Source organism: Anas acuta, chromosome W (assembly GCF_963932015.1).
Source record: "Anas acuta chromosome W, bAnaAcu1.1, whole genome shotgun sequence".
In the NCBI taxonomy this organism is placed as follows: domain Eukaryota; kingdom Metazoa; phylum Chordata; class Aves; order Anseriformes; family Anatidae; genus Anas; species Anas acuta.
In genome coordinates, this window is record NC_089016.1 from 18,342,203 (window position 1) to 18,356,282 (window position 14,080).

Genomic DNA, 14,080 nt, shown 5'->3' on the forward strand with positions numbered 1-14,080 from the left:
TTTTTTTAACAAATACCTTTGGGAGCACTGAGGTATGCAACAGAGATTTGAAAACATTCTTTTTTCTCCTTGCAACCCACTATACATAGAGACCAAGTATAGAGGAATCTCTCTGGAGAAGTCTTATAAATCCCTAAGAATATAAAACTAGTATTTCCAAATTATTCAGAAAATAATAAAGCACTAATTGGGAAAATATCTGCCTCTAAAGACAATTTGGATATGGCTGTAATTTTCAGTGTCTTATAAAGTGTTGGAAGGGTAATGTTGAAATATTTCCTGTAAGAAAAAAAGTTTAACAATTTCTGGAGGGAATACAAATCATTTCCGGGAAGAAAAAAAAAAGTTGCAAAATAGCATAGTTTAATAAGGATTGTTGCTGTTCCTTAGAGATGTTTCCCCAGAAGTTCAGGAAACTGTATGGAAACAGGACTGTAAATATATGAGCATATATATGCAAATATATGCTTTCTCTCCAGAAAGCAGTGGACTAAGAACTTTGTGGAAGATTTTCCTTTATACACACCAAGTTGTCTTAAATAACTAAATATTTTTTCCTGAAGTTCCCAAAGACTGGTAGGAAAGTAGAATAAACAGATAAAGGATTTTGATGAGTAATCCACCTTGGGTAATGGATGCCACAAAAAAATTTATGAGACTAGAAGAAGGAAATTGCTCCTTGTTAATTCTTCGTAGGAAAATTCATTCCTATGAATTCATCATAAAAGCAGATGTGGTAATAGATGATAGCATGAAAGCAGAGCCACTATTCTATTTACATAGCTAAAAATCTAAAATTTACATTAAAAAGAAAGGATAAAGTCCAGCCTAAAATCTTCTGCATAAAACTTCAGCTGCTCTGGTACCTTTACTGAAGCAAAAGAGGTGAAGCAATAATTTCTGTAACAAAGAAACTTTGTTTAATTCAAAAAGTGAATAACCAAACAAAAAAGCAAATATAACTTCTGTCACCTCAAATATTTTCCCTGAGTTAAAAACAAAACTTCTTCCTCATTCAGATTCCATCAATCAGTCAGCTATCGTTCAGTTTTAAATGATTCAAGACTGTGCAATCACATACTCCAAATCTCCAGAAGTCCTTGCTATTTCCATGTCAAAAGTACAGAAATGCAGTCTGTACCTGTACCTTCGATAATTGCCTCACATTTCTGTACTATATAAGAAAGCTTAGATATTGTAATAGCCTTCCCTGAGATATTTCTATTGACTGACGATATCTAGTACCATTCTTTTTGTCCTCCCAAACAAAAAATTAAATATTTTGCTAATGTTCTTTATCAAAGTTTGCAACTTGTCAACCAAACTTTCAAGGGCTAATGACAGCAGCCAGAAAAATCTCAGCATAGATATTTGTTGTTTGCTCATCACTGCAAAATTTATCAGCACAACCAACCACTTTCACTTCAAATCATAGGCCAAAAGCTCACTATCAGGGATCACATATTCTAAGTGATATTGTAATTATCTACACCTCTTCAATACACTTATAAAATGCTTGATTAAAGGAATAAAATGTCTGGCAAGATTCTTGCAGCATAAAGAAATGGTTCTCTCAGTCATTAATCTCAAAGAAGGCAAAATGGTAGCACCATTACTAACAGTATTTCAGTTGTGTGCTTTATCAATGAGAAAAGTAAATCTAACATACAGATAAATAAATCATAAAGCTCCTCTTGCACTTTTTCAGCCCCTCTAATGCTGAAACATTACAATCTGAAATGTACAATCAGATTGTTTTCAGAGGTAATCTATAATGATATCCTTTCAAAATGGCTTCTGAGACAATCAATTGAAACAGCTGCAATTTAACCAAAAAATAATTCAAATATTCTTCTGGCTGAGTAGTAATCATATATCTGAGTAGAAGTAGCTTAGATTCACAGTGTTGTGAATGCTCTACAAACATGGATTTTGTGTAATGAGTTAAAGAAAAACACTGAGTAAAAGAAAACAACCACATTTAGTCTTTGCCATTTACACAAGTCTTGCAACAAGTCCTTTAGCACAAGACCTCCTAAAAAATGATGCTGATGGAATGCTATACAAGTATTTCTCACTTGCATTTGAACCATGTTTTTTCCATCATTAACACAGTATATGTCTATAGAAGATGAACCACGGAGATCATTTTAGCAGTTACAGGATCATCGAATAATTCAGTTAAGAAGGGACCTCAGGAGGTCTTTAGTCCAGCCTCTTGCTCAAAGCAGGGTAAGCAAGGTCAGACCATCACGCAGAACTTTATCCAGCCTGGTCTTGAAAACCTCCAGGAATGGAAAATGCACATATTCTCTGGGCAACCTTTTTCAGTGGTTGACTATCCTGATAGTGAAAAAGGTTTTCCTTATATCCAGTCAGAACCTCCCATTTCAATTGTCCATTGTATCTCATTCTTTCTACACACCACTGTGAAAAGTCTGACTCAGTATTTCTGATAATCTCCACATAGGTATGGGAAGGCTATCCTAAACTCCCCCCACTCCTAAGACCTGATGTGTCCAGGCTGAACAAGCCTAACACCCTCACCTTCTCTGTAATCTCCCCCATCTCCTGTTCTCCCTCTCAACACAACCTGACCATCCAGAAAGACTCAATTTTGTTCCAGGGCTAAAAGAGAGGAAAGCACTGTTGCATCTTTTTACTATTAGCATGTAAATACATAAGTACTGAAAACCTGTATTAGTAAAAATATGCCCAACCCCCACCTTGCTAAGTCTCATGCAGCTCAGTCATTGCTTCTTAAGGATAATATTATAAACAGTAGTATACTTTCTATATTTTAGCATAAAGAATTATTTTGAGCAGATTCAACTGACATTGCCCTATTCTTTCTCCACAACTAAGGTTTTCAGGCTTCGTTTATGCTACATGTATTGTATTCACTGAACTACTGTTAATTTCATGTTCTTCAAAACTGATGATTGCAATCAAGACAAGCATTGCATGTTAAAACACTTAGAGCTGGTTAAGAGTTCAACACTCGTAATGCTGCCATGAAATCATTTATTATGCAGAGCAACCAAAAACATTCTTATAAACAATTTAATCCTCATATTAGAAAGGATTTTAAATCCTTCTGTCCTCCATTAATTTGAGCTATGTTTTGAAGTACCATTAATCAATTTTTGGACCTTCAGAAATTTCTTCTGTATCAGGGCTCAAAATGATTTTGTTACTGTAATCTAAAGACATACTTTCTAGTACTATTTGAAAAAAGATGTCAGAAGGACTAACTAAATACCTCTTTAAAGTCTGTTCCTTTAAATTGGGAAAAATACATTGATATATATGACTGCTAGACTACCTTTAGGAGCTCCATCACTTCCAGCTGGAGAACAGACTGACTGTGGTGACCTCAAGGAAAAAGATGCAGCATTCCTTATTGAAGGATCGCCATCCTAAAGTGACAATGATAAAAAAATAACATCATGAACATGAGCATTTTATAAAATAAAGACTGAAATTAATACATACACTGATAAAATGGATTGGATGAAAAATCATACAACAACTATTAGAAAAACATTTATTTATATCAAAATCTTTATAAATTAGACTGCTATATAGGCAATATTCCAGAGCACAACAGCCCTAAGAAGAATTTATCACCAGAACATGCACACAAAAATAAATTTATGTACATATCTTCTGTTTGAAGTAATCACTTTCGGTTGACATTAAGATTACATTTAGGAAATTTTTGTTACAAGAACTCATAGTAAATTGTTGCTAAGTATGAACACTATATAAACAACTGAAACCAAGCATAAAAAGTAGATTTTTAAAACAAATTCAAAATTTTTTCCACTTAACCTGCCCTTAAAGCTTCTCTATAATACTATCTCACTTTTACATTTAAGCAAACCGATGTTTTATATTTATACCCTCCAGCATACACACATCAGGACTGAACAAAATCTGTAGCACCCCCATTGCAGCAGCTGAGATAGTTTTGTGTATATCATAACTTGACTGATTTTAGCTTATTTGCCTGTCTTAACAGTTAGATAGGAAACAACGTGATGGCAATTCAGAGAAATTCCCCAACACAGCAAAAACATTTTACCGTCTTTTCAGTTTTGCACAGAACAACTTATTTTAATTCCTAATTTCTAAAAAAATTAATAATATAATACCAATTACAGTGTAAGGATGTTCATGCTTTATCATCAAGAATGTAAATGTGATTTCCCCCCACCACCACCACTATCTTAAAATTAAATATGAAAGCCACTATTCAGACACACACACACCTTTTTTTTGCTTTTTTAACCATTGTCATGGAGGCCTCTGCTGGTGACAAGTATGCTTATTCAGTCAAGAACCTTACTAAATTTAAATTTTTATAAAACAGTATTTCTCATTGCTAGCAATATCTATGGGAATGTTTTGGGAAAGAACAAATTAACAACCCTTATATCTATGAAGAGACAATTTACATAAATTATAAAAAAAATGCAAAAAGTCTATTCTTTTAAAGAATAAAGTCATACAAGTGAAGCCTCAAATGATTTTAAGATTAATTATTTTCCTAATAAAATTCTGATTCTTGGTTATTTCATTAGCTAATATTCTAATGTGGCTCATATTGTGTTATCTGTACATACATAGTTATTTTATATAACTCCTTTTTATTCTCCCCCCCCCCCTTTTTTTTTTTAACCCTGAATTGTCTGTTTGTCCCTAAATACTTTTATCCTTATGAGTAGTTTCAACTTAATATTATAAGGCTCAACTGTAAGTTTCTACATGTTTCTATGAAAAAAAAAAATCAGCAGCAGGCAGTAAAGTCAGAAAGCTAAATTGGTATTTGAAGAAGACAGAAGCCTGCAGAGATGGGGCAACTACACAGTCCCTTTGGCAATGACCAAACAGATATTTTTCACATGCCTAGTAGCAGACTAGCCACCATATATGTTATGTCTTACAAAGACATAGTTCATTCACACTGCTTAGAGCAAATGAAAGAGTTTGAAATTTATGGACTGAAGGTGCTTACAAGGCAAAGAATATGAATCCATAAGAAACCAGGTTTCACCATCCATGGGCAACTTAGAACACTTCCATTAGATTTTTTTGCTCCCACAGCAAAGTGAATCTAAAACTCATGCTGTGCTATTACACTTATTTTTGCAACAGTACTTGCAAAAAGAGCTGTTTCCTCGTGTAAAGAAAGCCTCATGTGCAGAAAGCCTCATGTGCAAAGAAATCTAATATTCAGATTCAATGCAATAAAAAGAACTACACCTTAAACTTACATGTGTGTCACTGCAAGCCAAAATGAATTAATTTCCTGCTGTATGAATTACTAGTTTACTTACGACTTAGCAACTTTTCTAGCATCTATGTTTCATTAAGACAGGAGAGGTCCCCTACACATAATTGCCAAGGACATAGGCAAAGATGTCTTTCATTAGATTAACAAAACAGACTAACTAGGTAGATAAACTTCCATGTACACATGCCATTCTTATTGTAGCTGATAACTTGTCAGAAGTGCTCATTTACTTTTTCCTAGTTCAGACCTTCATCAAGTGGTGAAACATAAGCACAAACTTATATTTGAAGAAAGCTCTGAATTTTCCCAATGAATGGTCCTTAAACTAAGTGTATGCGCAGTAAGTTTCAAAGGTATATTTACTGATTTTGTATATATCACATATGGCAAATACCCAATATCCTGTAACTACTCACAATTTTTATGCGATAAATTCCTAGTACTAAGACTAAAGAATAATTAAAGCTTTTAAGTTTTAGGATTTAATAATCCGCATTCATAGCTGTATCTGCACAAAAGGTCATTCTGCTTCTGAAAAGGAGGAAACATCATGATTAAACTTATTATCTATACATAAATTTTCATTCATCAGAATACTTCAAACTGTTTTCTGCATGATAGCAACTAAAATCAGCTTTACAAAGTATAATTACAAATAAAATATATGTAACATGCTTCAGAAAGGAAATGCACTAAAGTGTGAGTTTATATCATTTACTAGAGTCACAGAATATTCTGAGTTGGAAGGGATCACAGAATCACAGAATGGGAGGGGTTAGAAGGAACCTCTGAAGATTATCTACTCTGACCCCCCTGCTGTGCAGAATCACCTAGAGCACATTGCACAGGATGGCATCCAGGTGGGTTTTGAATATCACCAGAGAAGGAGACTCCACAACCTCTTTGGGTAACTTGTTCCAGTGCTCTGTCACCCTCACAGTAATGAAGTGCCCCCTCATATTCAATTGGAAGCTCCTGTGCTTCAGTTTGTGCCCGTTCCCTCTCATCCTGTCGCTGGGCACAACTGAAAAGAGACCGGCTCCATCCTCTCAACACCCTCCCCTCAGATATTTATATACATTAATGAGATCTCCCCTCAGTCTTCTCTTTTCCAGGCTAAACAGACACAGTTCTGTCTTGTACAAAAGGTGCTCCAGTTCTCTAATCATCTCCGTATACCCTCCTCTGAACTCACTCCAGTAGTTCCATGTCCCTCTTGTACTGGGGACCCCAGAACTGGACACAATACTCCAGGTGTGGCCTCATCAGGGCTGAGTAGACGGGGAAGATCAACACCCTTGGCCTGCTGGCAACACTCTTCCAAAAGCACCCCAGGATACCACTGGTCTTCTTGGCCACTAGGGCACACTGCTGATTCATGGTCAGCCTGCTGTCCACCAGGACTCTCAGGTCTCTCTCTGTAGAGCTGCTCTCCAGCAGGTCACCCCCCAGCCTGTACTGGTGCTTGGAGTTATTCCTCCCTAGGTGCAGGACCCTGCACTTGTCCAACTCCTGATTCCACACAAGGCAACCTAAGAGTTAAACCATATATCTAAAAGCATTGTCCAAATGCTTCTTGAACACCAAAATGTTTGGAGCCGTGACCCTGGGGAACCTGTTCCAGTGCCTGATCACCCTCTCAGTAAAGAGCTTTTTCTTAATATCCAGTCTGAACTTCCCCTAGCTTTATTAAGCCATCCCCTTGCATCCTATCACCAGTCAGCGGAGAGATCAGCACCTCCCTCTCTGCTCCCCCTCTTGAGGAAGTTGTAGACAACAGTGAGGTCACCCTTCAATCTCTCTCTAAGCTGAACAAACCAAGTATCCTCAGCCACTCCTCATATGTCACACTCTCTAGTCCTTTCATCATCTTTGTTGCCCTCCTTTGGAGGCATTCTAATAGTTTTATATCATCATTATATTGTGGAGCCCAAAACTGCACACAGTACTTGAGGTGAGGCCACGCCAATGCTGAGCATAGTGGGACAATCACTTCTTTTGACTGGTTAGTTATACTGTGCTTAATGCACCCCAGGGAAATGGTTGGCCCTTTTGGACATCAGGGCACATTGTTGACTCCTATTGAGCTTACCATCAACCAAAAACACCAGATCCCTTTTTGCAGGGCTGCACTCCAGCCACTAGTCCCCCAGTACATACGTATGTACATCCAGAATTACATTGTCCCAAGTGCAGAATCCAGCATTTGCTCTTGTTAAATTTCATATGGTTGGCAATTGCTCAGTGCTCTAATCTATCAAGATCTCTCTGCAAGGCCTCTCTATGCTCAAGGGAATGGATGACTCCTCCCAATGATCCACAAACTTACTTAGTGTGCACTCAACTCCTGTGTCCAGGTTATTGATAAAAACATTGAATAGAACTGGCCCCAAAATTGAGCCCTGGGGAACACCACTTACTGACTGGCCACCAGCCTGATGTTACCCCATTTACTACAACTCTCAGAGTCCAACCCTTCTGCCAATTGTTCACTCATTTTACTGTATATAATGTCTAGTTGTATGCTAGATGCTTTATCCAGAAGGATATTATGAGAAACAGTATTGAAAGCTTTGCTAAAATAAATTAAAAAAAAAAACACTCCACATCCACTGCTTTCCCTTTGTCCACTAGGTGGGTAACCTTGTCATCAGGTCTTGTCCCAGGACCTGTCATTGATGCTAAAGACAGAAGCAAAGAATATATGAAATGTCCCTGCTTTATCTTCAGCCCTATTTGTGAGGTGACCAACCCATGGACCAATGTTATCTCTGGTCTTCCTTTTGCTGTTAGCATACTTTAAAAAGCCTTTTTGTTTTGTTAGCTACCACAGTACTGGCCAGCTTCAGCTCCAATTGAGCTTTGGCTGTACATGTTTTCTCCCTACGATGGTGAACAGCATCTCTATATTCCTCCTGTGTAGCTTGACCTTGCTTCCAAAATCTCCAAAATCCAAAATCACTTTTCACCTAAGTTCCTGAAGGAGATATTTGTTTAGCCAAGTTGGCCTTCTGCCCCATTTGCTTGACTTCCAACACATTGGAATTGACTGCTCCTGCACTCTTAAGAAATGGCTTGTAAAAAGTGACCAGAATTGATGAACCACAATGCTTTCAAAAGCAGATTTCCAGAGGACCTTACTAACCAGTTTCTTGAATGGTCTGAAGTCTGCTTTCCCAAAATCAAGGGTAGTAGCTTTGCTGACAGTTTTTCTCATATCACCAAAGATTTTAAACTCAACTATTTCATGATTGCTGTGGCCATGATAGCCACCAATCACCACTTCATCCACAAGACTGCCTCTGTTTACAAACCACATATCTAGGAGGGCACCTTTCCTAGTTGACTCCCTTAGTACCTGTATCAAAAAAATATCTTCGGTGTGCTTCAGGAATTCACTGGACCTGTTTGTGTCTGCTGTACAACAGTCCCAGTTAACATCTAGGAAGTTGAAGTCACCCATAAGGACAAGGGCAACTGATCTAGAGATTTCCCTTAATTCCTTATAGAATACTATGTTCAGTATCATCATCCTGGCTGGGTGATCTATAGCAGACACACATCATCATCTGCTTTATTAGCTTTTCTCCTAAATGTTTACCCAGAGGCTCTCAACCACATCATCCCCAACTGCAAGCACTGTACAGTCCAACCTCTCCTTTACATACAGCACTACCCTTCTGCCTCACCTGCCCTGTCCACCTCTCCTGAAGAGCCATCTTCATGGAGATGAATATCATGAATAACCATCATCACAATATCATGAATAACCATCATCACTTATCATGAATAACCATTCATCACAGCACTCCAGTCATAGGACTCTTCCAACCAAGTCTCACTTATGCTAATGATGTCTTAGCTCTGGGATTAAGACAGCACATTGTCCCACAAACACTGTCATGCCATCCCATAGCTTATTGATAGTAAGCTTGATTTTACCTCTTTTCACCCTTTAAACCTAGTTTAAATCTCTTTCAAATCAGCCCCACTAACTTGTGAGCAAAAATACTTCTCCCCCTTTGAGAAAGTGAATCCTGTCAGGCTCCAGCAAGCCTGGTATTGCATAGGCCATCCAAAACCCAAAATTCTGCTGGTGACGTCAGCCTTGGAGCCAGGTATCAATAAGCTGGGTCCACCTGTTTTTTTCAATATCATTTCTTACAACTGGAAGGATATATGAGAATACTACCTACGCTCCTGATTCCTTCACCAATCTTCCACGGCCCTGAAGTCTCTTTTGATTGCCCTTGAGTTCTCATTGTGACTTTGTCGCTACCCAGATGGAAAAGCAAGAGTAGATAATAATCTGATGGCCATACCAGGCTAGGAAGTTTCCTGGTAACATCCTTAACGTGAGCCCAAGGGAGTCAGCAAACTTCCCTAAAAGGTGGGTCTGGTTGGCAGATCGGGTCCTCTGGTCCCCTCAGAAGGTAGTCACCTACAGCAATAACCCACCATATTTTCTTTACGGAGGTGGTCATGATGCAGGGAATAAGATGACCTGAGCTCAGTGACTTCTCTTGCATAGATGCATCATCATCCACATCATCATGTCCCCTTCCTTCCAATTCCAGAACCTCATAATTTGTTGTGTTAAGGGCAAGGGAAGGGAAGGCAAAGTAGACAAGTAGGAGCTTCTCCCACTGCCCTGAGCAGAGACTTGTTTCCATTCACCTCTATCCCTCAAGTCAATGCCTCCTGCCTGGTGGAGAGAAAGTACAGGATCCCCCTTGTCATCTGTTATGCCTAATTGACATTTCTGTTCCACTGAGGGCAGAGTATGAATCTACCAGTCAATCTCCTGGAGCCCAGCCACCAAGCTCAGCAGTTCTGCCTGGGCACGCCTCTCACAGGTGTTCTTGCTACTGCCTCAGACACCAGTAGAAACCTTGGGCACATCCTGCAGATGGAGACTTGGATGGCTGCATGCTCCCTTGGGAATTCTGTCTGGGTAACTGCATTGGCCCCTGTGGGTGTAAATACCACAGAGGACATAGCTTTCTGTTGAGTGGTTGCCATTGTTTGAGCTCCCCAGGGAGGGATTATGACCAGTGGACCAGTGAAGAAACCTCCTCAGATACCTACCAGTTACCTTGCAAGCCTTGCACTGCTCTCAGCACATGGCAACTGCTGGTATGTGCTTCATGTGGTTTGAACTGGCACAGCAGGTGCAACTGGCACTGCCTAACTCTCACCTGCCCCTCCTGTGAGATCTGCTGCTTGCCAGTCAGTCCCTCTCCACACACAGCCTGCGGGTGTCAAGGCCCAAAACCCCCCTTCAGGAACCACCACCCTGAATACATCACAAACCTTGTGTACTTCTCAGCAGGTGGCAGCTGCTGAGAGGCTTACTGCTTTTTAAATTGAGTGCTTCTCCAATTAAACTGAACAATGAATGCATGTTTCACATTTTCATAGCCTGTCAGTTCTGAATGAGTTTCATTTCTAGGTTCTCGAGAACTAGGACGCGGCTGCACTGCTTGAATAACAAAATTAGTGTTGAACATTTTTTAATATTGTGAAATGTAAACATTGAAATAAATAATCCTAATATTAAACTTTTCCAAAAACCTTGGCTTAACAAAACCAAGATTCTCTTGATAGTGTACCTTTACTATAGCTGGGGTATATATATATATATTTAATGTCAAGAACAGCTTTCTGTTTTCAAGAATTTGCATTGCTGAAACAAAAACTGAGAAAAAACATCTGATGATTATGTATTATGATAGATTTCTTCATTACAAAACTTTTGTTTAAGATAATACTTCATAGCTAATAATTTTAATCAGCATAATTCTATAATTTAAAATAAAATAAAACAAAAAAACAAAATTAATGACACTCTTGGAGTTCTACAGTATTAACACGAGAGATTTTGATGAGGTTTTGTAACTACTGTTATGCCTACTGTTGTAGGCATCATCATGACCAGACTGTTCAAAAAGCTAGTCAAAAAAAAACAACTTAAATTTAAGTTCTCTCCAGTTAAGAGTTGTTAAGAGATTGCGTCAAGCTTGTAAAGAATAACTACCATGAAGCTTCATACATAGGATGGGATTCTCATTAAGATGAAAATATAGCCACACAGCCTAAGCCCCAGAAGGAAAAGGCAGGGCATGGAAGAATGATAAGCTGCCCTCTGTAGGAGAAGATCATGTTTGAGACCGTCTAAGGAACCTGAAGGTGCACAAGTCCATGGGACCTAATGAGGTGCATCCGCAGGTCTTGAGGGAACTGGTGGATGAAGTTGCTAAGCCACTATCCATCATATTTGAGAAGTCGTGGCAGTCCGGCAAAGTTCCCACTAACTGGAGGAGAAGAAACATAACCCCCATTTTTAAAAAGGGAAAAAAAGGAAGACCCCAGGGAACTACAGGCCAGTCCGTCTCACCTCTGTGCCTGGCAAGATCATGGAGCAGATCCTCCTGGAAACTATGCTAAGGCAGATGGAAAATAAGGAGGTGATTGGTGACAGCCAATATGGCTTCACTAAGGGCAGATTGTGCCTGACAAATCTGGTGGCCTTCTACGATGGGGTTACAGCATTGGTGGATAGGGGAAGAGCAACTGACATCATCTACCTGGATTTGTGCAAAGCATTTGACCCCAACGATATCCTCGTCTCTGAATTGGAGAGACATGGATTTGACGTATGGACCGCTTGGTGGGTAAGGAATTGGCTGGATGGTTGCACTCAAAGAGTTGGGATCCATGGCTCAATGTCCACAGGTGGAGACCAGTGACAAGTGGTGTTCCTCAGGGATCAGTACTGGGACCGTTGCTGATTAACATCTTTGTTAATGACATGGCCAGTGAGATTGAGTGCACCCTCAGGAAGTTTGCAGATGACACCAAGCTCTGTGGTGCGGTTGACACACCGTGGGAAGGGATGCCATCCAGAGGGACCTGGACAGGCTTGAGAGGTGTGCCTGTGTGAACCTCATGAAGTTCAGCAAGGCCAAGTGCAATGCCCTGCACCTGGGCCAGGGCAATCCCAAGCACAAATACAGGCTGGGTGGAGAATGCATTGAGAGCAGCCCTGAGGAGAAGGACCTGGGAATGTTGGTTGATGAGAAGCTCGACATGAGCCTGCAATGTGCGCTTGCAGCCCAGAAAGCCAACTGTATCCCAGGCTGCATCAAAAGAAGTATGGTCATCAGGTCAAGGGAAGTGACTGTCCTCCTCTATTCTGTTCTTGTGAGACCCCACCTGGAGTGCTGCATTCAGCTCTGGGGCCCCCAGAACAAAAAGGATGTGGGCATATTAGAATGAGTCCAGAGGAGGGCCACGAAGATGATCAGAGGGCCGGAGCACTTCTCCTATGAAGAAAGGCTGAGGGAGCTGGGGTTGTTCAGTCTGGAGAAGAGAAGGCTCCAGGGAGACCTCATTGTGGCCTTATAAAAGGGGGCCTACAGGAAAGCTGGGGAAGGAATCTTTGTCAGGGAATATAGTGATGGGACAAGGAGGAATGGCTTTAAACTAGAAAAGGGTTGATTTAGATTAGACATTAGGAAGACATACTTTTCTGTCAGGGTAGTGAGGCATTGGAACAGGTTGCCCAGAGAAGTTGTGGATGCTCCATCCCTGGAGGTGTTTACAGCCAGGTTGGATGGGGCTTTGAGCAACCAGGTCTAGTGGGAGGTGTCCCTGCCCATGGCAGGGTGGTTGGAAAAAAAAAACAAAAACAAACAGAAAAACAAAAACAAACAAACAAAAACAAACAAAAGATTTGAAAGAAGCATTTCTGCCACTAAGGGAAAATTTCTTTAAAAAAAAATAAAAAAAAAAAAAACAGCCCATAAAGCACATACAAATCAGAAAGAAAAAATGTCTATACGGAAAAAATGTCTATATGAACATCATAATACTACCCAATACGTTATTCAAATATGTCAGGTCTAATCAAGAATTGCAGGGATCTGCAACTAGACAAACTAACTATACACCTATTTAGAATCCAGTATTGTCTGCATCAATATATTGAGGAAATAAGTATAGCGACACTATCATTTCTTTAAAATAAAGTTATGAGTAAGATTTTTTACTTTTCATAATTTCAACACAATGTTATAAACTGTTCCAAAGGAGAGAGATCTTTTAGAAAAAATAAAACCTCACATGTTCAAGTTGCACAGTACGTCTGAAACTTAATTATATTTTCAGTGGTTTTATATATCAACAACATAGTAAAGTATCTGACTTTTAAGGCAGCTAAACACAAATTTGACATAATAAATTGATATAGGTTACATACATCACTACTTAGTCTGTGCACCATCTGTAGGTAGTCTTCATTTGAGCTATGTCTAGAATTATCAGCATGATGATTAGCTGAATTTCCAGACAACTGACTTGAAATTTTATTTTCATGGAGATTCCTCATCCCAGCTGTGACAATGGGACTGGACACTGAAGCTGAAATACAAACAATAATTATACTGATATATACAGACACTCGTTAACCCTGTTAAGGTTCCACAGAAAGCATCATAATAATGGATAATAGTGAGTTAGATACAAAAGGTCTGGAATCTGAACAAAAATTCTTTTTTCTTGATTGAATCCTTCTGCTACAAATACTTTGAATAAAATCAGATATCTAAGATATAATTTTCAAGAGGATTCAAAAATCCAAATTCCACATACAAGCTAGCCAAGCTATCTCCGCATCTATCCTAATTACTGTCAGTATCATTTTCTTACAGATTATAGAAAACGATTTTCTTTTACATAATTTTTATTCACTCCCTTCAGTATATGAAGCTTTCAAGGCAT

The 14,080-nt window shown here is 39.2% G+C and overlaps 1 protein-coding gene across 6 annotated transcripts in view; it reads right to left on the reverse strand.

Annotated features, from left to right (window-relative positions):
• LOC137847005 (nipped-B-like protein) overlaps window positions 1–14,080 on the reverse strand; it is a 199,244-nt gene that overhangs the window by 87,635 nt on the left and 97,529 nt on the right. For all 6 annotated transcript variants that reach the window (XM_068665187.1, XM_068665185.1, XM_068665189.1 and 3 more), the window contains exons 7-8: window positions 13,560–13,720; window positions 3,326–3,419 (exon numbers count right to left, since the gene is read on the reverse strand). In XM_068665187.1, the coding sequence (XP_068521288.1) occupies window positions 3,326–3,419; window positions 13,560–13,720 (255 nt within the window). The remainder of the gene's footprint in view (window positions 1–3,325; window positions 3,420–13,559; window positions 13,721–14,080) is intronic.